Below are 25,104 nucleotides of genomic sequence, written 5' to 3' on the forward strand. Positions count from 1 at the left end.
ACCACAACTGCCCAAATCAACAGGGGGAAATCTTAGAAATGCTATTAAGCGAAAAAAGTCAGAGAAGGCTATATATTGCATGTTTTTGTTACATAAAAGGCAAAACCAAACTATACTGTTTCAAGACAGACAAATACAGAAAAGACTAGAAAGAAATGTTAACACAAGGCGTTTTTAATCTTTAAATTTAATTTGAATGCTAGCATCTCACATGTGCCATAAATTGACAGTCATAAAGACTAAAAAGGTTATCTTTGAGGACTTCCTGTTTAGCTTTACCCAACTTTTCACTTCCCCAGACTACACATGCACTGTCCTTCTCCAATGAATACAAAAGGACCAGAGAGAAGCACCACTAGGCTTCTGGCAAATGGCTACTCATGCCTGGGCTGCAGAGTAATTAAAGTGCAGGTTTGCACATTCCCATAGCAGGGAGTTAATTATTCTGGCTTAAAAGCCCTTCAATCTCCAGCTGGGTTGGAGAAAGGGAAGATCTAGTTGGAGTCAATATGGCATTTAACAAAGCACTGCAGGTGCAAAATGACAGCAATTTAAAGCAAGACAAAAGCCTGATAGAATATGTTACTTTCTGAATATTTGAGCAACAGGAGGAAAAAGGCAAGGTAGAAACCCAAGACCTGGAACATCTGTAACAAATCTTTTTTTTTTTTCTTTGTAACAAATCTTAAAGATGTGTTCCAATATCTTCTTTCTATGTTCACATTAAATCTGACTGCCTTTATTATTATTATTTTTTTTAAGATTTGTTTATTTATTCATGAGACACACAGAGAAAGGCAGAGACACAGGCAGAGGGAGAAGCAGACTCCATGCAGGGAGCCCGACCTGGGACTTGATCCCAGGTCTCCAGGATCATGCCCTAAACCAAAGGCAGACGCTCAATCGCTCAACTGCTGAGCCACCCGGGCATCCCTGACTGCCTTTAATAAGGCAGTTAAAATAGATGTAAAATTTGATATTATTTATCAAAAAATTTAAAGTGTTCATATCCCTTGACCTATAAATTTCATTCTGGGCAACTAAGTTTGGAAATAATGTGGGCACAGATCTATGTACAAGATTGCATGTATGATCTACTGATGGGGCACTTGGGTGGCTTCGTTGGTTAAGTGTTTGCCTTCAGCTCAGGTCATGATCTTGGGGTCCGAGATTGAGCCCGAGCCCCGTGTTGGGCTCCCTGCTCAGCGGGGGGTCTGCTTCTCCCCCTCTCACTGTCCCTCCCCTCTGCTCATATGCATTCTCTCTCTGTTGAATAAATAAATAAAACATTTTTTTGATTTTTATTTATTTATGATAGTCACACAGAGAGAGAGAGAGAGAGAGAGAGGCAGAGACATAGGCAGAGGGAGAAGCAGGCTCCATGCACCAGGAGCCCGACGTGGGATTCGATCCCGGGTCTCCAGGATCGCGCCCTGGGCCAAAGGCAGGCGCTAAACCGCTGCGCCACCCAGGGATCCCTAAATAAAACATTTTTAAAAAAAGATCTATGGATAAAGGTTTCTCTATTACATTATTTATAACTGAAAAATTAGAAACAATTTAATAGCCAATAATGGGGAAAAGAATGTTTCAGGAGGTCAAAATAAGTCTACCTGATAGAACATTATACCTTCTTCATTATGAATAATCCACAAGGGCACCTGGGTGGCTCAGCTGGTTAAGCGTCTGCCTTTCTTTGGCTCACATCATGATCTTGGACTCATGATCTTGGACTCCCAGGATCAAACCCCACATCAGGCTCCCTGCTCAGTGGGGAGTCTGCTTTCCCCTCTGCTCCTCACCCAGCTCCTGCTCTCACTCTGTTTTTGTCTTTCACATTAATAAGTAAAAAAAAAAAAAAAAAAAATTGAAAAAAAAAAAAAGATCAACAGGATAACTACATTGTAACAGGGAAAATACTAAGTATGATAGAAAGTTAACAGAAACAGCAGGATACAGTGACCATGAATGTCATTATGTGAGAAGCATGCCTGTACATGAACAGTCTGAATAGTGGATTTTGTAAAAATAATCTCTGTCATTGCATCGGGGTCAGGGGTTCTTGGAAGAAATTTTTCCATTATCTGAACTTTAAGTGTGGTTATTACATTGCCTTTACGTAAAGAAAAAAAAAATTGAGCTAACTCAACTGCCTTGTTTTTTAAAATATGGAAATGTGAGGGGGGGGAGAACCAAAGTTTCCATTGTTTAATATTCTGCCCCCACTATGCATCAAATAAACATTAACCACATTATGCTAAATATACAAATCTTAAAAACATAGAACACAAATACTTTTCTACACAGAGCAGATACTTTGGCCATAAAGAGACTGGCAGCCCCTAAGTCTCAGGCTAAGTTAACTGTGCTTTTCCTAACAATTCTTTTTAAACCATTCTGAAATGCATCTTCCCATGACTTGACATCTGTCTACTCAAAATACGTGCCCTGCACAGTTTGTAGATGTTCAGGATCCAGCAGTGAACAAAGCAGACATAGACTCTGCCACTGGGAAGCCCAAGAGTGCTGGTGCCGTACTGTACACAGCCTGGCTGGGGAGAGCCACTCTGACAAGGTGCCACTGTAGCAGATCTGAAGGAGGTGCAGATGGCACCCCATGGCGACCTGCGAGAAGAGCAGTAGTGCTTGGTGCCCTAGGGCGAGCTGACTGGAGAGGCCAGATCTAACGGGAGGGAGGGTGGCAGGTTTGTGTGTGTGTGTGGGACACCAGGAGCATCGAGAGCCACAGTAAAGAGCTGGCTTTGTGTTCTTAGTGAGAGAGGGAGTCACGAGAGGATAAAGTAGTAACATGATTGACCTTTAGCTTTCTGTGATGCTACAAAAGCTTCCTATCTGGACTATTCATTCAGTAGCCACCAACCAGGTGTGGCTATTTAACTTTAAATCAGTTAAAACTTCCGTTCTCCAGTTCCACTGGTTGCATTTCAAGTGCTCAGGTGGCTGAGGGCTACCCTGGACCGTGTGGTTCGAGAGGCTCGGTCAGAATGCTGAGTGGAGAATAGACTGGGGCAGGCAGGTGCTGGATGAAGCCAGACCAGTCCGGAGGCCATTTCTGAGAGAGAAACAGTGGTTGCCTGCCTTGGGTCATGTTAGAGGAGGCAGTAGAAAATCGCCAGATTCAGGACAGAGTTCTGAAGGGGGATTTGTCGATGGACTGGATGTGAGCTGAGGGGACTCTCCACTAGCTCTAAGATCTGTGGCCTGAGCACCTGCAGGGCGGGAGCGCCATTTACTTGGAGGGAGATGATGTTTTAGAGGGGAGTATGGGATGAAATCACAAGTTCTGTTTTGGATATGCCGACTTGAAGTGCCTATAAGGCATCCTAATAGAGATGGCCAGAAGTCTGTGGAATTGAGAGGAGAGATCTGGGCTAAAGACATCATCTTGGAACTGTCAGTATTTAGAGTCATTCACTGGGTGAAATCACCCAGCCAGTGGCTGTAGGATGTTGAGAAGAGGGTCCAGGGCTCAGACCGGAGCTCTCTGATGTTGAATGTTGGGGAGGTAAGGAGGAGCTTGTAAAGGAGAGGGACAGGAAAGGTGGGTAGGGAATGACTATACAAGGTGTCCAAAAGCCAAATGAATGAAAGCCTCCCTCAGACGGGAGGGCGTGATCAACTATGTCAGATGCTGCTGATATGCCGAGTCAGAAGAGACTGGAGACTGGTGACCAGACCACAATATTCCACAACACAAAGGCCACCTGTGCCTGTCATAGCGTCTTAATTCTCACTGCCACCACCTTACCTGGACTCTTGTGCTAGCTTTGTAATCGGCTCCTTTGCTCCAGTAAGTCTGCCATTCAAACATATCTCTACATTACTGTCACTGTTATTTTTTAAAACATAGGTTTTCCTACATTGCCACTCAGCTGAAAACTCTTGCCCAACACCACATTATCTATGGCAACAGTAGCTAAACTTTAGGGTGCTGATAAAAATCGCCACGGGGTGACTAGTTCCCAACTCCCAGGATTTTGTCTCCATAGAGTGGGGGAGACCTAGGAACTCAAATAAGTGAATAAAATCTTTAAAAATGAATAAATAAATAAAAATCTTTGGTTTTTAACAAATTTTATTTACTTACTTGAGAGAGAAAGAGACTGCACAAACACAAGGAGCAGCAGAGCAAGAGGGAGAAACAAGCTTCTCACTGAGCAGGGAGCCCAATATGGGACTCAATCCCAGGACCCTTGGCTCACGACCCAAGCCGAAGGCAGATGCTTAACTGAGCCACCCAGGTGCCTCTAAATAAATAAAAATCTTGATCTGGATTCTTTACACTTTAGACATTTAGGTAACTATTATTCCTTTTATGCCCACAAAATCTTCCAGTTGGCAACTGGTAACTACCTGGATGGGCTTTATTGCTGAATTGTGGAAACATAAAATTGCTTACCTGGGGGGAAATAAACTGGGGAGGCACTTGCGCCCGGAGATTAGGAGAAGAATTTAGTGGCTGCACTGGTGTGTGCATACCTCTCGATTGTGCTGTGCTATTTCCAAACAAACCATGATTGCCACCCTGTAAATATAACAGCAACAGTAAGGCTTTTTGTTAATGTAAGAAAATGCAAAAAAGAAACAGTTTTGGTTTTCTATCCTTCAGAAGTATACCCTGTGTTCCATGGAATCACAGAATTTTCTAACTGAAAAGTTCCTGGTCTTGGAATACTTGGGAAAATTATTCAAATCAAATCATGCACATAGCACCACTACCCCTGCAGTCTGATGTACTCTATAACTGAAAGGTAAAATCTGGTCAAATGTTTTTTAAAAAGTACCATTTTTTCTTTTTGTAATTGAAAGTTATAGGCAACATAATATTTATTTCAACTTCTCTTTCTCTAACGATTGAATTCACCAAATTTATTCTCAAGTCCAATAATCTGAGCTCCATCTTGAAAGGCACCTGAGTATAAATGCAGGCTTCTAAGTAATATCAGCTATAAAAACAACACTAAGACATTAATGTCTCTGAACTGATTGATTAGTTCAATCATAGAATCAGTGCCACCAAATTGTAGCCTACGTCCATGGGAACATTACTCCAGATCCGAATACCCTTTCTTGTCTGGGTCTGCTTGACCCCTTCTTTGCTAGGTGATAAAATCTAAATCAAGAGTGAGATTTAAAAAATAAAAATAAAATTAAAAAGCAGAAAAGGCAAAAAGTGAAAAACCATTACAGGGACACCAAAAAAAACCATTACTCACCTGTAACTTCTCATTCCAATGTATGAATATTAGTCTGGTTAAAAATAAGCTTAATTCCCTGATTTCTGGAGGACCAACTCACTGGAGCACTTCTAGACTATTCTAATCAAAGAGCTATAGAAAACTGGGCTATATGGCCCTTCTGTTCGGATTTGTTTTAAGCCGAGAAAAACCCTTTCAGCAAAGAATTTGTATTTGACAACTTGATACTGTTCCCTCTGTCTGGGGAAAGCCTCTCCACCATCTTCACTGGGCCTCTTCGAGGCCCAGCTCAGAGGTCATCCTTATAGAGGAAGTCTTCCCCAAACCTTCTTCCTCATTTCATATTCAAATTAACTGAGCCCACCTCTATGTTCTCAAAACACTTTCAACACTCTGATAGCAACCATAGCAAGTCATATTCATTTTCCATTCTGTCTTTCCACCATCAGCTTAATACTTTCCTTCTTTGTAGTCCTAGAACTTAGTAAAATCCTAGTCTGTAGGATGCAAAACATCATGACCCACCAATTCTATATACTTGACAACATCTCACTTAGTGAAGACAGCTGCACCACTGCTTATACCAAGTATATGTATTCTGAACTGAAGTCACCATCTTCTCCCTGACATGGTGGGGATTAAGGTAATTTTAAAGAATTCTATAACGGCACCATTAAGTTCTAGAACACTAAAGATATTCCAATGGCTTAATGATTCAAAATAGATTAAAGGATTGCTACTGGGAAATTAATGAACTTAAAAGCACTGAAAATAAAAATGGCTATGAACGTAAAGTAGAAAAGGCAATCAAAATCTGTGTATATCTCATATAACAAAATCAAAGATCCGCCATGAATTTTAAATCTCCCAAAAGACTGTTTAAACATGAAAAGACCTTTAATTCTACAAACTATAATGTCTCCACTTCCCCGTCTTACTAATAATCATCAAACTGTCACTCTAAGGTGACATGGTTTGGCTCTAACTTTTCTGAGATCTTGATAGTTGGTGGCTTCCCTACTGATCATTCTCAAGAACACAGGAACATCTGTTCTGCTGAGAATGTTCTGCTAAAATCATTCTCACACTTTACTATCAAAGTAATGACCTAGTTATCAGATGCTAATGATTCATGGTAGGGTCCTTGGATGGTGGGATTTCTGGTAGCTGAAGTCCTTGCCAGAAACCATGTTTTAAAAAGTCCAAAACTGCTCTGTGAGGACCATTTTAAATTCCAACCTCTCTTTTGAAAAGAAATATTAGAAGGAATTTACCTTTTTTTAGTTTTTTAAAAATTAGGCCCTACTGCACATTCTCAGTGGACAGATGTCATGCTGCCCCATCGCCCAGAGGTTTTAGGTTATCTTTATCAAGTGTCTCTAAAGTCATATCAAGCCCTATGATAGATATGTCTGATATGGATAATAGTACAGATGAGTCAACAGGAGTCTATCAAAAAACACCTTCTCTCTTTTTAAATATGTAATGTTGGCACTGCTACTCATTTTTTTGACTATTCTGCACAGTAATACATTTAGTGGCAATCACACACAATTTTTTAAAAAACTGTATTTAGAAATTAGGAAAATGGTCATCAAATGCTTCTATATAAGTTTATGGCTTCTACATATGTTAATGTTTATCTGGTTATTTCCATTTTTTAAAATATGGTTATTTCTAGAGCTCCACTGTTGTATATAAGGCCCCTAAATAAAAACCCTTTTACAGTGACCTAAATCCTAGTATTTATTGGTGATATCTGCCTCAACTATTTCCAAACTGACTGAAAATCTGTCACTTGAAAATAAAAATCTTACATTTTAATTTTTAATTATGAAGTATATTAAGTCTGCATGAAAATGGCATAAAAGAACCATGACCATATTTACATAAAACGTGTACCCATTAGATTCACAATGGACTTTGTAGCAATCCATTTTTAGGATTAAAAACATCCAAAGAGGAATGATCTTTTCTTAGAGTCCAGTGCTGGCTACTATGGCTGGTCTATTATACTAAAAATTATATACTAAAGGCTTTTGATAAATGTGCAATCCTGTAGGCGTCTGTAATCATCATTAATCAAGAGAGGTAGGACTGTTTCATATTTTCTATACCTCAGTCCGAAACAAATGAGCTGCCCAAAACCATGGATATAATTATTTCTTCTCTGTTTATATAAGCAATACATGTCTATGTCCTCTGTGGAAACATTAAGAAAAAGAATGAAATATAAAAAAAGAAAACAAGAAATTACCCATAACGCCCAAACTAGAAAAACCAACTGAACACATGAACGTTATATGATCCATTTTTAAAATGTGCTAAAGCAATAATCAGAAAGCATATGAAAGACCTGTGTGCACCTGGAGGACTATGGTGTAGAGGACTAAAGGTGTTTTATATATCTTTTCACTTGTAATGTGAAAGTCAGCATGTGGAAACAAAATAGATATAATAATTAAATGTCCTTCCATGACATCCTAAGGTGAGAGTCACAATGACAGGTCAGTGGTCACAGTACTGTGGCTAGGAATATATCATCAGTCACCATTCACAAGGGAATTGTCTCCAAATTCCTGGTTTTCTCCCCGACAACCACCCTGGAGCTGCTGTGGGGTGACAGAGGCCAGCAGTGCTGCATCAGGCCTATGAAGGTAAGGGGGCCTCAGGGGCCAGTCCTGCCAGTTTGGCTCTTGGTGCAGAGCCCCTCCCAGGAGGACTGAGGCCACCCCTATGAAACGGGCAGCCCCAGGCTAGATGGAACCGCCATGTCTGAGCAACATCCAGGCTTCCCAAAGCTCTTCTATCAAATTACCTCTCCCTGGGTAATGATTGTATTTTAACTTAAAGACACTAGATTTTAAGATGCTGTAAAGCTCAAGTATTTACTCTTACTAGTTTTGCTATTTTCTAATTAGAAGTTTTACTAAATCAAAAGGACTTCAAAAGTATCACTTGCCATTCAATCTAATGTCAAGAATGGCAAATTCGTTGCTAAGTTAGATGACGTAAGGTACCTATGTAGCCTCCTTAACATTTTCCTAAGCCAGTTTATTAGTTAACTTCTTAAATGTGAACTTAGGACCAAAAATGAGAAGACGAAAGAAACAAATTTAAAATAAAATCCATGTTGAGAAAATATGAAGAGAGATGGGTTCTACGGGCTGAGAGATCTAAAGCCTATACTTAGTATCATTCTGTGCATTCAGTAATCAACAAATTTCCCAAGACAGACAAATGATGCAATGAACTGCAGACCAGGGCCAAGGCAAGGCCACAGTCAAGCAGTTATAAATTTGAGAGGCCTCCTTACTTGTCTAGCAGCGAAGTTTTGGGGGTTGAGCCCTGTGCCGATTGCTCCAAGGCTGACGTTGGGTAGTGTGGAACCAGAGGGAGACAGCTTGTAGCTGGGAGAAGGGGAGAAGGGAGAGCAGGGAGCCTCATCCCCAAGGCACCCATCTTGATTGGAGAAAGGCAAAGTCAGCTGAAAAGTAGTAGGAGTTAGCCAATCACAATGAGTGTTGGTTAGTGAAGCAACAGAATGCAAGAAGGGACAAGAGAGAAACACTAGGAACAAACAGAGTTAGAGTGTATTAGCAATAAACGAGGATGGAATTTGGATCTGATCAGAGTCATCACACTTGGCCCAACAGACACCATCTGTCATCTCTGATAGGGATTTTTTATTATCCTCTAAGTAACACATTCTGTCCATTGCACTAAGATAAAAATTGCCAGACTCTGAATTTTTATGCATCTAATATTGATTACTCTATGTGGCTGCTGAAACAAAAGCCAGAGTAATCTTATGAATCTGTTGCTGCCTGAAACAGCGTTATCAGTAACGTCAAAAATTTGCCAGATCTAAAACTTTTTTTTTATTTTTATTTTTTTAGATTTTATTTATTTATTCATGGGAGACACAGGCAGAGGGAGAAGCAGGCTCCATGCAGGGAGCCTGACGTAGGACTTGATCCTGGGACTCCAAGATCACGCCCTGGGCTGAAGGCGGAGCTAAACCGCTGAGCCACCCAGGCTGCCCAAACTTTTGGTTTTTATTGCTTTCTGAAGACCAGGGCCATGACAAATCAGTATTCTGAATCAAGGAATTATTTCCTCCAATTGGAAAGACAAGAATCAAAAACAAATAGGTATTCATGACTTCTTTAAATCAGGTTGAGAATTTGAACAGTATACCATTATAACTCAAAATAGGTCACTAGAGAAATGGAGAAAGAACAAAGGAACTCTCTTAGAAATATCAAAAGAGAAAGTTCTGGAACATCTTAACAAAGCTAGAAGGGAAGGCCATGGGAGATACGAATTAACTGCACAATATCCCAAATTTAATTTCTCACTGTACAGCAGCAGAATAAATTGGTCTCTAAAATTTCTTCCACACATTTCGCATTCCCACTATAAAAAGTCAGACCATTTATTTCCCCCTTCCAAACTTCATAAAATTTCTAAAAACTCAGACCTTCTTCATAATACTCACATACTAAAGACAGATGGTTCTAGCTTCTGCCTAGTCACCTGTTGACATCAACTGTTTTCATGTCAACACTTAAATGCAGGTGATGTTTATGTTTTGCTCATTAATTAATGCAGTGACTCTGTGCTTCCTCCTGGAATCAATTATTAAAAGAACAAATGGGAACCAAAGTGGTTCGCATGAATTATCTTAAAGGATTTGACTCACCTTCTCGAAATAAGGCCCACTATCTGTGGTTCCCATGTCTTTGGAATTAGGTGGACGGAACCCAGATCGATCCTTCCTCATGATATCATTAAAATCCCCGAGATTCATCGCTCGCTTGTCCACATCAAATTTTTTATCTGGAAGGCTCCCTGAAAAGTAACACAGAAGTGAAAATTTCAAGAACAAATATCTCCCTCATGATGTGGGGGGGTGGGGGGGTACCGGTCCCATTCTTCTCCCTGAGGTGCTGGGCATAAGACCATGAGGGATCTTCTTGGTTCAGGCCCCCAGGGGCACGTGTGGATCCTTTTGTTCCTTCTTAAAAAACTTGTGTCAGGGATCCCTGGGTGGCGCAGCAGTTTGGCGCCTGCCTTTGGCCCAGGGCGTGATCCTGGAGACCCGGGATCGAATCCCACGTCGGGCTCCTGGTGCATGGAGCCTGCTTCTCCCTCTGCCTATGTCTCTGCCTCTCTCTCTCTCTCTCTCTCTGTGTGTGTGTGTGTGACTATCATAAATAAATAAAAATTTAAAAAAAACCTTTAAAAAAAAAAAACTTGTGTCAGTTGTAGCTTGTTTTCAATGGAAGATTGAAAGAGAGATTTAGGGCCAACCTGGTAAAAATCTGACTAAAAAAATAGTTCCACTAGTTATTGACATGTTTGATGACTATAACTCACTCATAAAATCAAATGCACTTCTTGAGAGAGTTTGTCTCCTGCTGCTGTTTTAGCATCTGCTAGATAAATGGGTGGGGTTGTGACACAGTTATTGAGAATAAAAAGGCCTAAGAGGCATAGCTGTTGCCCTAGAATTTAAAACTTAGAGTTGGGCACATTAAGTGAACAACAGATTTCCCAAGTACCATGACTACTACTCCTTTTCTTCACAGCTCTGGAAATTTGCTATTATACACTGACATGATCAGTGCCCCAGGAAACTCATTTTTTCGTTACTCTTAGATTTTAAAATATCATAGATCAGACTATCTCCCTTATGACCTAGGACTATTTTCCTTTTTCCTTGGTTTGATTCTTTTTAAGTTCCTCAAGGTGAGCAATAGCATCATGGTGTGACGATCCCACAGACTAAGGGCTGACATGGCAACTGCTCCACTTAGGGTGGGAGAACTCGTCAATAATGAAACATTCCAGTGCAGACAGGACTACCAACCTGAGAACAGAGTCTGGCAGGGCCACAGACATACTTTGGCCACACACTAGTTTTTAAAATCTGAATTAGTTTCCAATATTTAAGAATCAGGATGTCAATTTATGTCTGAATTTCTGGCCTCGCTCGCCAACTGGAAGCTCTGACAAAGCTGAACCCTTACTCTCCATGGCAACAGCTGTTAAGGCCAGAGCAAGGCTGATTCCTTTATCCTGGAGATGGTACATATTCCCCCGACAGCTAACCAGTGGCCTCCAACTCCCAATTTCTTATACGTGGTACATGACACTCATTTCGTTACTTTCCTGGATCCTGCAACTATTTGAGTTTTCAATCCCTACCTAATGTCCAGGATGGTCCTTTATGTCTGCTGAATGGCATTCATCCCAACTCAAGCTGAGCCGGGATCCAATATGACATCATTAATCACAATATATCCATTCATATTAGTAGAGTGATACACACCTACAGACAAATCCATTTTGCTGCCTGGATTATCTTCAGTTTGACTCTGAAAAAGAAGCAACAGGGAGGGAGGATTAAAGGTTTGAATTCGCAACATCTGTATGAGAGAGATAAAAAAATGGCATTATTTACGTGAGAGTTGTGGCGTACTATTGATACTCTACACGGTCCTTTGACATAAACCTTATACTGGAATGAAGACAAGATCACTGATGATGTGACTAATTTGATTGCCTATGGTGTCTATATTCCCACATTCAATTTTCACATAGAATTAGCTTCAGTAACTCTATGGACAGAGCAATAGCTAAATAGCTGCTTAGAGAAATAAGTTCCAGTCCGCTCAGGATCAAATTCCACGAGTGTCAGCCAAATGATGACAACCTCTTCTCGTGACTTGTCCAGTCATCAAATCTGGAAATGTGCAGACAAGTCAAACTATCTGTCTTTTGGCAACTAGGGACGGGGTGTCCCACAATGTTCCCAAGAGATTTAAAGAGAGAGAGAGAGAGAGAGAGAGAGAGAGAGAGAGAGAGAGAGAGAGAGAGAAATCCTACAAGAATTCCCTATATAATTACAAATAGTTCCCCTACTTATTTTATTGTTGCTGCCGTTTTCAAAACTGTAATACGAAAACTGGTACAGTATTAGTCAGGGAACGTTACATAAGTTTTAAGGCCTGGCTCTTTCTGCCCCTAACCGCTTAAGGAAAAGGACACAAGGACTACAAATTCAAAAGCCATAGCCTTTAAATATTGGAGTATTTCATTAAGAATAAAAGAACAGAGGACAAATACTGCTAAATCCAAATCAGAAACACTGTTTAACCAGTTTCTAAATCTGTAATGTTGTACTCTAGTGGCAGCAGTCTTCACATTTGTACTAAAAGTAAAAGCTGGGCTGTACTACACATAAAAGAAAATGAAACTTACCAGCAATCCCATATTTGAAAACTGTTTGGCAAGAGGATTCATCCATGAATCACTGTTTCCTCCTTTCAGTGAGCACTACAGAAATGAAATACAATAACCTCAGAACCAAATTATTTTATCTCACTTCTTATCAGTTAGATTTAAGTACTAATTGAAAATGCAGAACCAACAGTTTACCTTTCTGAGCCCAAATTTCCCTCTTTAACTGTGGTTATTTTGATATTTTATCCATTAGTCTGAAAGAGTAATAAGCTTTAGTTCTATCTATATTTTCATTCTTATTTGATTTGTCACACTGAGTTAGAACTGGAAAAATACATGGTTAGCTGGTGTTTTGTTTTATTTTGTTTTAAGATTTTATTTATTAATTTGAGAGAGAGAGTGAGAGAGCGTGCACACGCACAAGTAGGGGAGAGAGAGAGGGAGAAGCAGACTCCTTGCTGAGCAGGGAGCACTACATGAGGCTCAATCCCAGGATCCCAAGATCATGACCTGAACCAAAGGCAGATGTTTAACCAACTGAGCCAGCCAGGAGCCCTTGAGATTTTGTTTCTTAAGGAACAAACTAGTTTCTCCCCAGAATAGGACATCCAACACCAGCTCCACTTTTACTTCTATGGAGAAGGTAGGTGGAACAATGATGAGGAGTTGGTGGGGATGAGGTGATGGGGCTTTGCTTACTTGTACATTCTACAAATAAAAACTTGTTTTGATATTTGTTATATTGATTTTACTATTCTTCAAAGTGAATAAGTTCACTTAAGTTCAGTTACAGGTTTTAAGGTCAAAAAAGCCCTCACTGGAGGGAGGGTAGAATTGGTAGTTTTTGTTTAATACAAACAGTTTCAGTTTTGCAGATGAAAAGTTTTGTGGCTAGATGTGGCGATGGTTGCACAACAGCGTGAATATACTCACCACTACTGAACTGCCTGTGCACTTAAAAATGGTTACAATGGTAAATTTTACATTATCTGTCTTTGATCACAATCAGTTAAAAAAAAAAAAGGCCCTTGGACACAAAAGGTCAGAATTGTCAGTTGTGGAGCAGAAACGCCAAATTTCAACTGAGCTGAATCAGTTATGTCTCAGGGCCACCTGAGTGGGCCAGCACCTTTCCTTCACTCACTTCTGTCAATCAGCAGTATTCCTCAACTGTCTTTTTTTCTGTCTTGTTGGGAATTTGTAAATGACAAAAAAAAGCCACAACAAGCCAGATAACAGGCGAGTACAAAGATACTAAGAATTTTACGGATTAATTCCATCTGTGACTAGGGGGAGGCAAAGCAATCCTTAGAAGGGAAATTGTAACTAGCTGCTTAAACAGGATGCCTCCAACATAAACAACCTATGTTTTTAGGCTATCAAGTTACCGTATGCAGAACAACATTAATATACTACAGCAAAGGGGATAAAGGTATAGCCCCCTTAGCTGACTGAAGACCTTCCAGGACAGTACTTGGTATTTGAAACCAGGACAATATTCACTGTGAAGTGTTTCATGGGGCAGCAAGGCTCCCATGTTGAAATTAAATATATGACTGCCTATTTCTAATTTTCATCAATTTCTCTGCAGAAGGGAAAGAATGCCTCTGCTGGGAGAACGGTTCAGGTTCAAAGACTTGTTCTAGACTGAAACCAAAGTCCTCATCAAATTATGCAAATCAAAGGAGAAACGGCGTTGCTCTAAGACATGGAAAATGACAACTTAATTCCTTTTTTTCTTTTAAATTAAGTAGGCTCCATACCCAGCGTGGATCCCAACATGGGGCTTGAACTCACAACTCTGAGATTAAGAGTCGGATGCTTAACCAACTGAGGCACTCAGGAGCCCTGGAAAGTGACTCTACAACACAACCTGGTACAGGATATAGATAAATCATTTGGTTGCTACAGTAGGGTTATGTACTGGCACTTCACTTTGTTGGAAGAATGATTCTGGGTTTTGGAATCTCCTGAATCGGATAAAAACCAATCATGCTGATTGCCACTGGAAAAGCTGTCATTCTTTGGTTTCTCTTCTATATATCATGGGGACTTACCCTAAGGACTTCCTTGGCTTTAGAATGCAAAAGCATAAAACATTTATAAAGTGTGCCTTGAAAGCTTCCAAAGAATTATCATCATACGGAAACTAAAAGTAAAAAAAAAAAATCTCCTGTCTTTGAAAACTCCATTTTACTCACAGCAACAGCTCTGTAGTTTGAGGTTTCAAGGTCATGGGGAAGGAAGATGAGGAGTAAAGAGGAAGTAATTATTTGCTCTTAAGAAAATATTTTCACCCTTACTTAGGACTTCAGGGACTCCTTCCATGAGAAAATTCTCAGTTCTGCCTTCTAAGAACAAAGAAACAAGCTCAATCATTTCTAAAGTGGGCTACCTTCATTTGCTTCTTTCCTCCTTGTCCCCAGCTTGCTGAGTTGTGGGAGGAAGCACTTCCCTGAGAGCCGGCAGTATTCCAGACTCCTCCATCATCCTCCTCCTCCCAGCTGGGATGGCGAGTTCCCGTCACTGGACCACCGTCACTCTCCCCCCAGCCGTCTTGCATAGATTTGGAATCTTTAAGAAAAAAATGGACGAATCATATGCAATAGCTACATATTACAATAATCACAATGATCAGTCCTTATATGCAGCATTTTAGGGTATTTGTGATCTTATCTAATCCACCTCTGTGGTGAGGCCAATATTCTAGCCCCTTCCACATTCGTATTACTCAAAGGGTAAGTATACCTATAGCTTTAACTATACGATCCTGAAGGAGAGAAGACTTTTTTAAACTGTGAAGGTTTTGTGATGGAAGAGTGATTCTAAGGTTGGAAAGACACAAAAAAATCCCGACAATACTGCTGAAGTATCTCCTTGTGCCAAGGGTCTGGCTAATGTCTTCCAACAGCCATTTTGGATCTATTTCAAGTCTACAGTGTGGTATTTCCCATCATGATACAACCAATTTTACAGTGAAAATCATGAGGAAATCATGTCTTTGTAAAACTATTTCTATGAAGTGGATTCATAATTTTTTAAATGCACAGACACAAGAATGAATTTCTAGAATATAAGCTAAGATTGTACTTGTGGCACTGTAAGAGTCATAAATATCATACAATAAAATTGACAACAGAATTTATTATTTTTGCTCAAATTTTGAGCATTCACTATGACCACATTTTTAAATCAAAAGATAATTTTTTAAGTCTGCAATATGGCAGAAAAGAGATGCTGGAATACTTTTTAAGAAAATGACAAACAAGTGAAAATGGGCACTCGAAATTGAATTTTTCAACCAAGGAACATCCAATGAGACATTCCAAAGCATTGGTTTACAAAGTTTTGCAAATTACTGTGACTACACATTGCCAGCTGGATCAAGTATAGCTTAGACTTTTAATGATTTATGAATAAGTGTGACATGCTTTGTATTAAAAACTCAAACGAACAAATCTTTGTTGGGTTCAAGAAACCTTAAATGCTTCTACGTGGGTGGAAGTATGAGAGGAAAGACAAAGGGATGAGGAAGAAACAGAACGATGAAGTCAGTGAGCAGCAGAGACTGTGTCCCACATTAAAAGCCAGGAAAGTCTTTTTAAATTATACTAACAAAGGAGCAGAAATGCAAAATAGGAATGGTGAGCAATATTTAAGTTACTGGCAAAAAAAGCACCACGTCAACATTTCAATTCTGGCCAGATACTAAACCTAACTCAAAATCAACAAAATTAACTTAGGACTTCTAGTTCACTCTAAGCATGTTAACATATGCAAAACTAAGTCGCTACCATTTGGTACTAATCATTTATTAAAGGGTCATGGTCCTGAATCTCTTCAAACAGTAGTTGAAACATTAGAACAGCCCTCACCAAAATGTCTGGCCCCCAAATTAATGGAGGCTCCCTCCCAAATAATGCTGTACACTTACTAGGTTTCATGGCATTTGGAGCGTTGGAGGGTGCATTCCCCCAGCCCGTGGTCGATGCTCCAGTGTCATCCATTTCGCCCCACCCAGGACTGCTTTCGTTTGGCTCACCCCAAGCTGAAGTACCATTATCTGGAGCAGGTGGTGTGCTTTTGCTCCAGACTGTAAAGAAAGAAAATGGGTCTCTAAGAATGATCTGTTAAATGAAACATCCTAATATCCAGGGAGTGGGGAGTGAAGGTGGGAGGAAAAGGCTCTCCTATGCTCCGTCAGCCGAAATATGAATGGGTTCCACCCTCAGGGAGCATTGTCACTTTAACTTTTGGCCCAATAACTCCACTGCCGAAATTATACCATAGATATACTTGTAGAGTACATAAAATTATAGGTACAACAATGCTTACTGTAACACTGTGGGAAACCATTTGGAAGCAACCTAAATATCTATCACAAAGGCACTGGTTAGACCAATTACGTCACCCATGAAATAAATACTGTACACAAAGCAAATAAAAGACAAAAATGTATGTGCTAACATGGAAAGTTTTAAAGTATGATGGAAAAAGCAAGGCGAAGAACAGTGTATATAGTACAATCTCTTCTGTGTAAAATCTGTAAAAGATAGATATATTTTGCTATAGGTATGAAGAAAATTTTTGAATGAGACACAAAATGCTACGAGATTCATTATGTGTGGGAAGAGACCCTAGGGGCTAAGATTCTTTTATTTATTACATTTTTATTTTCCCTACAGTTTGAAGGTTTTCATTATATGGCTAATAAATTTTTTTCACATCTTAGCAGGTTTTGTGCTAGACAGGGAATTAATGAACAATCTTTATTTCCTTCCTCATTCTTTTCAATATTTGAGGGGGAAAAAAAAAAGAACTAGTTAAAAGCAATCATTTTCTAAGTGGCCAAAACTGCATTCACCAAACACTAGGTTTATCTGAGGAGTGGAAAACGAAGTATTAATTCTAACTGAAAGAAAAAAACAAAAAACCACCTGAACAGTGCATCCCCTTAATTTGTTGAATTATATGCTTTATGGGGACATTCAAGTCAACAATGCCAATGATGGTATTACTAGCACTACTTTCAATTTACCAGGTATGGTACTTCTATCCAAATAGAGGAAGAAGAAAGTTTAATTCTGGGCAACTAATGATCATGAGAAAATAATTTCTTATACGAAGTACTTCACTACCAGAGGTGGATCATTAAAAATATCTGGAAAACTACTGAAATCTTCCAGATCCCAGCCATGCTACAGCATTCTGATGGCCCCTTCGAGAACAACACAAAATACCTCCCTTCACCAGGGAAGGAGAAACACAGAGGATATGTTCCTGAGTAGAAACTGAATGGAAATCAGGTCTATTTCTGCTACTATTTTAAACCTTCATTTTTAAATCTGGAGCATGTTTTTTTTTTTTTTTTTTTTTTTTGGAGCATGGTTTGTTTAGTGCCCAAGATACGTTTTTTTGGATTCTGCAAGACCAATACAGTTACAAAAAAAAAAACAAAAAACAAACAAACAAACAAAAAAAACCCCACCAACTTTGGGAGACTACCACAGGGATCCCATCTTTTTCCTTTTGCCAAGAAAGAACATTAAAAGGTACCACCAGCATCTGTTTTCACTATCATTTTATAAAAAGAAAGCTTCTATTCACAGTAGAGTATGGTTAATGTAGAAAGATTTCTAGAATACAGCCAAGGAATAAATGCAGCTTAATAAAAATTTAGGATTTTTGTTTATCAAACCCGCAAGAAGCAGCCATTGCCTACCTGATGCTGATTTACTGGTCATCGGGGTAGGCAGATTTGGTTCTCGAGGTGCTGGGCCCCCTTGGGAATTCTTATCCCACAGATTCACATTCTTGTAGTTATAGCTGTTAGGGTCTCCCCATGCTGAAGTGCCATCATCGATGTCCATTTTCCGACTAATTGACTGTGGGGATGGCTCTTCCCAACCACTGGGTTCCTCGTCCTTAGGGGTTACTGGCTGTGGCCCACTGCTCCAGTTGGAATTGGAAGGTCGTCCGTTGCCTGGAGGTGGTGGTGGGGGGCCTCCCCATGAACCAGAAGCCTCTGGTTGTGGTGGCGGTGGCTGCTGTGGCTGCTGCTGTTGGTGCTGTTTATGCCAGGAATTGGGCTGTCTGCCAGTCTCAGTCCACGCTGGAGACCTTTTGCAATCTTCCCACCCACCTTTGGAAGCTAGGCTTGCATTCCCGCTGTTCCCCCAAGTTCCAATTTCATTCTGCCCTCCTTCTCCCCACCCAGACACAGGTTTGCTTGCAGAACTTTCCCAACTGCTGTTTTTCGCCTGATCAACTTCCTCTCCCCAACCATTCTTCCCAGAAGTCCATCCTTGATTGGGCTGGCGTCCCCCTCCCCACCCCTGATCCTTGCTGGAGTTCTCATTCCAAGAGGAAGATGTCTTTTCATCTGGTCGTCCGCCTCCCCAGTTGGAAGAGTTGTTGTTCTTATAGTCATTCCAGCCTCCTGTGTTCTTGGGGTCTTTCCACTCTGTAGAGGCTGAGAGCTCCCCCCATCCAGACTTCATTTGATTGCTTTGGCTGGGTGCATCTCCCCAGCCCCCTGAGTTCTTGGTCTGTGTGGCAGCGCTCTCCCACCCCTCAGTTCCTTTGTCCGATTTCCCCTCAGGTCTTGGCACCTCTTCAATATCCCACACAGTGTCCTGCTTAATTTGAGTTTGGCCCCAGCCAGTGTTTGAGAGCACCCTGGGGTCCAAATCAGTTCGGCTCAAAAGAGTCTGTAAGACAGCCTGACAATCAGGATGTGTGGGCCGGTATGACCGACGGCCAGAATTATGACTGTCACTACTTCCTGCCTTGTGGTTGCTTCCAGTGCTTTGACCTCCAACTTCACTTCCTGTGGAGCTGGAAGATCTTCCCCAACAGGGAGCCTGGGCATTGCCTTGGTTTTCAGGGAGGGGGTGGCCCTTTTGATTGTCCCATGCTCCAGTGCTAGAATTTGGTTGGTTTGGACCACTCCATTCTCCAATTTTCAACTCATCAGACCCAGTCGGCTGTTTCCATTCTCCCTGAGAGACCCCAGATGTCATTTTGTTCCCTTCACCCCATTTGTTGTCATTAGAGTCCTGAGGGCCAAAGTTCCAGGACCCACCCGTAGACCTGTTATTGTCCCAAGAGTCATTTTTTGACCCAGATGATTTCTGAACAGAAGCTCCTTTCCAGGAGTCCTCTCTATCTTTTCCATTGTTCCCATTGTTTCCAGAATTGCTTTGTCCAGAGGCTGTGTCAGTTCCAGAAGGCCCCCTAGCTGCACCCCAAGATCCAACACTCCCAGTCTTTCGATCTCCAGTGCTTTGTGAAGGGGCATCAGTGCTCCTGGAGGCGTTCCCCAAGCCCATTCCAAAGGGCATTCCCTTATTCTCCATGGGGTTTGGTGAACTTAAGTTCAAGGAGTTAGTGTTTCCATTTTTTGGTCCATCAGTGTTATGAATTTGAGCCTGTTCTCTGCCAGAGACAACAAAATTAACACCCGCATTTTCCATCTTTGACTGCTGTTCCCTGGATGCCTGACCTACTGTGCTAACCTGTGCACTGGAGTTACTGGTATCCGTTTCCAATGCCCCTTTCCTAGAATTTCCTTCTTGGACCAGCGCTGGCCAGGCAGATGGGTTGCTATTTGGGTTAAAGTTGCTGAAGCCAGAGCCAGGTCCAATTCTATCCTGACCACTCACATTCCTCCAATTTCCTAGTCCATTGTTGTTCTCTGTTGTAGAGTTGGAAGATTGAACAGATTTAGTCTTAGGGTCAGATTTCCAGACCCCAAGATTACATTCGTTCCCAGAACTTGCAGACTGGCACTGGCTCCCTTTTCCTTTGTTACTAGTGGTGCTTCCTGGCAGAGTGCTCTTCTCAGAGCCAGGGTTCGAGGCACTGTTGTTATCGGTGGTGTTTTCGGAAGAAGACTCAGTGTCTTTGCTGGCAATACAAGGCCACTCTTCCACGTCAGACCCGTCTACAATCACCTTGTCCCAGGTGTGAATTGGGTTGGGGGAGGCGCCGTTGTTGGAGGAGGCTCCCGGGCCCCAAGTGGAATTTGCATAATTTGAAGCAGCAGCACCTCCAAGGGTTGACTCTGGGAAAGAGATTATCTTATCAATCACAGCTACACATGCATGCTGATTAACACCTCAAGCTCAAACTGCCCCTAAGAGAGCTGATACAGTTCCCCACAAACTCAATTCTCTACCCAGTTGCCTGTCTTGGTTAACTGCATCACACTTGTGCTAGTCATCTCTTCTCTTTCATTTTGCCAGGTTGCTATATTGCTAAGTGTAACTCCACCACATTTCTCAAAGCTGTCCCCTTGTCATTCCTATTGACAGAGAAGGGCCTTCTTAGATCTTGAGATAATGTAGTAACACCTTCAACTTGCTTTCTATCTCCAATCTACTCTGAACACTCCTGGCTAGAGTAATTGTTCTGAAGCACACCTTCAATTAGATCACTGCTATAGGGGAAGCTCCCAATGGTTTCTTAGCACACAAGATTAAAGATGCTGCACAACCTGGGACCAACAGACTTTTCTAGTCTTATCTTCCACTACTTTCTATGTCCACACTACTTGACAGTCCACAACTTATGCCCTCTCACCCTGGCACTGTTCCACATTGGCAGCTACTGGCTTCTCCTCTTGGTTTAATATACTGAAATATACCCATCTTTCTGGGCCTAGTTCAAGTGCCGTTTCTTCTATGAGGTTTTTGTTTTGTTTTTGGTTCATCACCTGAAAAATAACCTTTCCCTGTCTAGAGCTGTTTTGCTTAGTGCTGTGGTACTGTGTTCACATCTACTTTCTCCCACATTAGCACAGAGACTCCCCTCAAAGCTCCTCCGCTTAGGCAGAGACCCTCTCCTGCTAAAGTTTGAATTCTACATAGTGGCCAGTGCACTGCTACTCAATAAGCATCTGATGAATGATGAATGCCCACCCAGCTAGATTGCTGGGGCAGACAAGCATGAATCAGTCTCTAAGTGCCCAAGGAACTTAATCTGATAAATTAGTCTGGTTCAGCACATATTTTGGTGGAATTTATCATATTTGGTGGGAAGAAAAATGACATGTTTTTAACCCAGTAATTTCTTCTAAATTTGTTTTAGTTACTTTAACCAAGAAGCCTTAAATCAATATAAGGTTGAAAAAATATTACATAGAGCCATATAAGAGTACGAAAGCAGAGAATCTCAAAATCTTAAGACTCCGGGGTCTCCTTGGTTTTAAGAATGCAAACAAGAGAGTCTGACTCACTCTGGACTCATGTCTACATCCAGGCCTGGGTAGATTTGACTGCAGAACCACCTGATGTGACCACCCCTCACGTACTTCCTCTTGCAACTGCTTTTTTTTTTTTTTTAAAGATTTATTTATTTATTTTATTTATTTTAGACATAGAAAGAGAGAGAGGCAGAGATACAGGAGGAGGGAGAAGCAGGCTCCATGCAGGGAGCCTGACGTGGGACTCGATCCCGGGACTCCAGGACTGCGCCCTGGGCCAAAGGGAGGCGCTAAACCGCTGAGCCACCCAGGGATCCCCTTGCAACTGCTTTTGAGGGGCCAGGAAGGGAAGGGCCATGAGGCTTTTCCCTGCCGGCTTTGGGCCTGGCCTGCCAGCCACCACAGAAAAGTCTGCATAAAGCCATAACCATGAGGTTTCTTTACATCCTTACTCTGAACATGAGACGGTGATAGAATTTTCTAAGGCAATTCCATGTTTAAACTCAGAAATAGAATAAAGTGTGCTACAGTTAACAATAACCAACTCATTGTTCTTGCCAAGGCTTGATTATGTTTAAGCTTTGAATTTTAGTATAGCCTCAAAAGATATTTTAAGAGCTAAGCGAAAATCTGTTAATAAGCTTTAAAAAAAAAGAGAAGGGGAAGAGGTGATGTCTGGAGGTTCTTAGCTATTAGCTGATTTAACATTTATCTATTAAAAACTCTCAAAATTTATAGCCCCCCCTTGTAGATATATCTACATCTAGGGTTTTTTGTTTTGTTTTGTTTTAAAGTAAGCTCTACATCCAATGTGGGGTTTGAACTTACAACCCCAAGATCAAGAGATGTGTGCTCTATTGACTGAGCCAGCCAGGAGCCCAGTTTTTAACAAAGCCCAAAATCCTCTAAAGAAACAATGAGTCAAAAAAAAATCTAATAAAAAACTACAGAATGGTATTATTTGGTATCTCCCCCCCCACCCCAAGATTCTACACAGTAATCTAAGAGACGATTCTCTCTATACTTCCAGCATTCTGAGAACATAAACATAGGCAAGTAAGATTCAGAACAAGTCTTTGCACTAGCCCCACCTCTAATTATCCTCTGAGCACACACTTGTGGTGACAGCTGGAACTATGGAGGCTCAAATTTATAATGCACTTGTGTAAAAAAGAAGAAAAGTCCCAAATGGTGATGACAAACAACAGCCACATTAGTTTCTCATGCCAAGAGCACATACTGGACGCTAAAACCCAGTTTCAGAAGAGAAGTGCTGGTACACATTTCACACTGGGATCTTCTCCCGTCTTTTGAGTAATCCCAAGAGTCTATCTAATGAAGGGTTTTTGTGGACTTTACACCAGGCAATACAAAAGAAGTGATCACTCTCTTTCAAGCTGCCATGAAATCAATTCACAACACCTCTTCCTCACCTGGTGCAGTCCCACTGTCACTCTGCAGCAGCGTTCCTGTCACTTGTGCGTTGTTTGAGTTTGCTCCAGGTGCTGTGGAGGGAGGAGGCCCTGCTCCGCCCCCGAGGAGCATGCAGGACGGCGGAGGGGGCTGCCCACGTTTTAGTAACACTTTGTGGTCCTGCTGGCAACGGAATCGCGGCGGCACCTCCCGAGGCATGTAGCGGGCGGCGCTTGGCGGTTGTCCGTTCGGCACTGCCACCCTTTTGGCATTGTTGCCACCATTGACTGGTGGCGATGGAGAGCTGCCAATTGGGCTGGCGGCCGTTGGTTGGCTTAAACTTGGTTTCGTCACTTCGGGCACTGAAAGAGAAAGATTGAGAAACAGTCTTTGAAATAAAATACATTTTTCTAAAAATGGTTTTTAATAAAGCTTACATGAGATCAATTCCAATAAGACAACTCTTCTACCATCCTACTGTGAATGGCTGTGGTCCTTCTAAATTCTCCTACATCTTCAGTTTATTGGAGGTATGGCAGAGGTGGGGAGTGATGGTGACAATGACTCAAAGACAACAATGCCACAGTATTCTATTTCCATTAATTAAGGGGGAAAGGGAAGCAATCACCATTTACTCCCCTAAATCCATGAAGGGCTGCCCAGCAAGTCTGAGGGTGCATATGGGCCCCAGGTAAAGCCCTTGGTAAAAGTTCAAGGCTCTAGGTTGGAATGGCCTTGCCCTTTATCCCCATTCTTAAAGACCTACCTCTGAGAAACACTTTTTTTTTTTTAAAGATTTTATTTATTTATTCATAGAGACACGAGAGAGAGGCAGAGACACAGGCAGAGGAAGAAGCAGGCTCCATGCAGGGAGCCCGACGTGGGACTGGATCCTGGGTCTCCAGGATCACACCCCGGCTGCAGGCGGGGCTAAACCGCTGCGCCACCGGGGCTGCCTCTGAGAAACTTTTCTTGAAGTCCTTGGACTGGGTAGGCAAAGCACCTTCATCTGTGCTCTAGAAGCATGCTGCCCATCTTTCTTTACCTTGAATTTACCATATTACATTGAAATTCGCATTTACAGGCTTCTCACCCTCACCAGGCCCAAGAGTCTCTCAAGGGTAAGGACACAGCTTTCATCTTTTTTTTCTTAGGGTCTAGCACAGAGTAGACCCCCACAGAAAATCTCAGCCCTGGAGAATCACAAAATCAACTTGGGTTTGGCTTCTATAGCTACCTGAACTTACTCTTGCTTCACATCCATATGTAAATAATTAAAAACGTTATACATTTTTTTTGCTTTTGTCAAAATTTTTAAGGGTATCTTGTATATTTGTTCCAAATATTTAAAATAAAAATTTCAGGGGCGCCTGGGTGGCTCAATCAGTTAAGTGTCCGACTCTTGATTTCAGCTCAGATCATGATCTCAGGGCTGTAAGATGAAGCCCCACATCAGACTCTGCACTGGGCATGGAGCCTAAGATTACTTTCTCTCTCCTCCACCCTCTCTAAAAAGGAAACATAAAATAAAGATTTCAAATAAAAATTTTAAAATGTAGGTATTTTTCCTACTTATTTTAAATAATTTAATGTTTTACCTTACTTTTTAAAATGGTGGACAGGAGGTATGGCATGTGCAGGATGAATGTGAAAATAATATACTCTGTAGGACTCTCTGGCTTTCCTCTCAGCTCTACAGGGAATGTCCTTCTGCTCTCTTTTTGCCTCATCCTACCAAACAACTGCCACCCTTTCCAGGAAAATCTACCTGGCAAATAGAGGTTGGCAATATTACAGAAACAATCACTGAGCCTGATAATTTGGATGATACTGAAGCCCAAATCCCTGGCATCCAGAGTAATGTTTGGGCCAGCTCTGGTGGCAGTATTGCGTTGACTGCTGACATGATACTGGGCCAGCATGTTGCTCGCTGAACTGGCTGGTTCCTTTATGGACAGAGAGACATCATCAGAAATCAGGGGGCCCAATCTACTCCTATTGGACACTGGTGAGCAC

General features: G+C 41.4%; 1 protein-coding gene across 7 annotated transcripts in view; it reads right to left on the bottom strand.

Moving 5' to 3' along the window:
- Positions 1-25,104, bottom strand: part of TNRC6B (trinucleotide repeat containing adaptor 6B) — a 242,873-nt gene that overhangs the window by 24,735 nt on the left and 193,034 nt on the right. For all 7 annotated transcript variants that reach the window (XM_055329001.1, XM_055329002.1, XM_055328999.1 and 4 more), the window contains 8 exons: positions 23,109-23,450; positions 18,193-20,535; positions 16,405-16,563; positions 14,866-15,044; positions 12,489-12,563; positions 11,557-11,602; positions 9,925-10,073; positions 4,421-4,546 (listed from right to left, as the gene is read on the bottom strand). In XM_055329001.1, coding sequence (XP_055184976.1) covers positions 4,421-4,546; positions 9,925-10,073; positions 11,557-11,602; positions 12,489-12,563; positions 14,866-15,044; positions 16,405-16,563; positions 18,193-20,535; positions 23,109-23,450 — 3,419 coding nt within the window. The remainder of the gene's footprint in view (positions 1-4,420; positions 4,547-9,924; positions 10,074-11,556; positions 11,603-12,488; positions 12,564-14,865; positions 15,045-16,404; positions 16,564-18,192; positions 20,536-23,108; positions 23,451-25,104) is intronic.

Source organism: Nyctereutes procyonoides, unplaced genomic scaffold (assembly GCF_905146905.1).
Source record: "Nyctereutes procyonoides isolate TBG_1078 unplaced genomic scaffold, NYPRO_anot_genome, whole genome shotgun sequence".
Classification (NCBI taxonomy): Eukaryota; Metazoa; Chordata; class Mammalia; order Carnivora; family Canidae; genus Nyctereutes; species Nyctereutes procyonoides.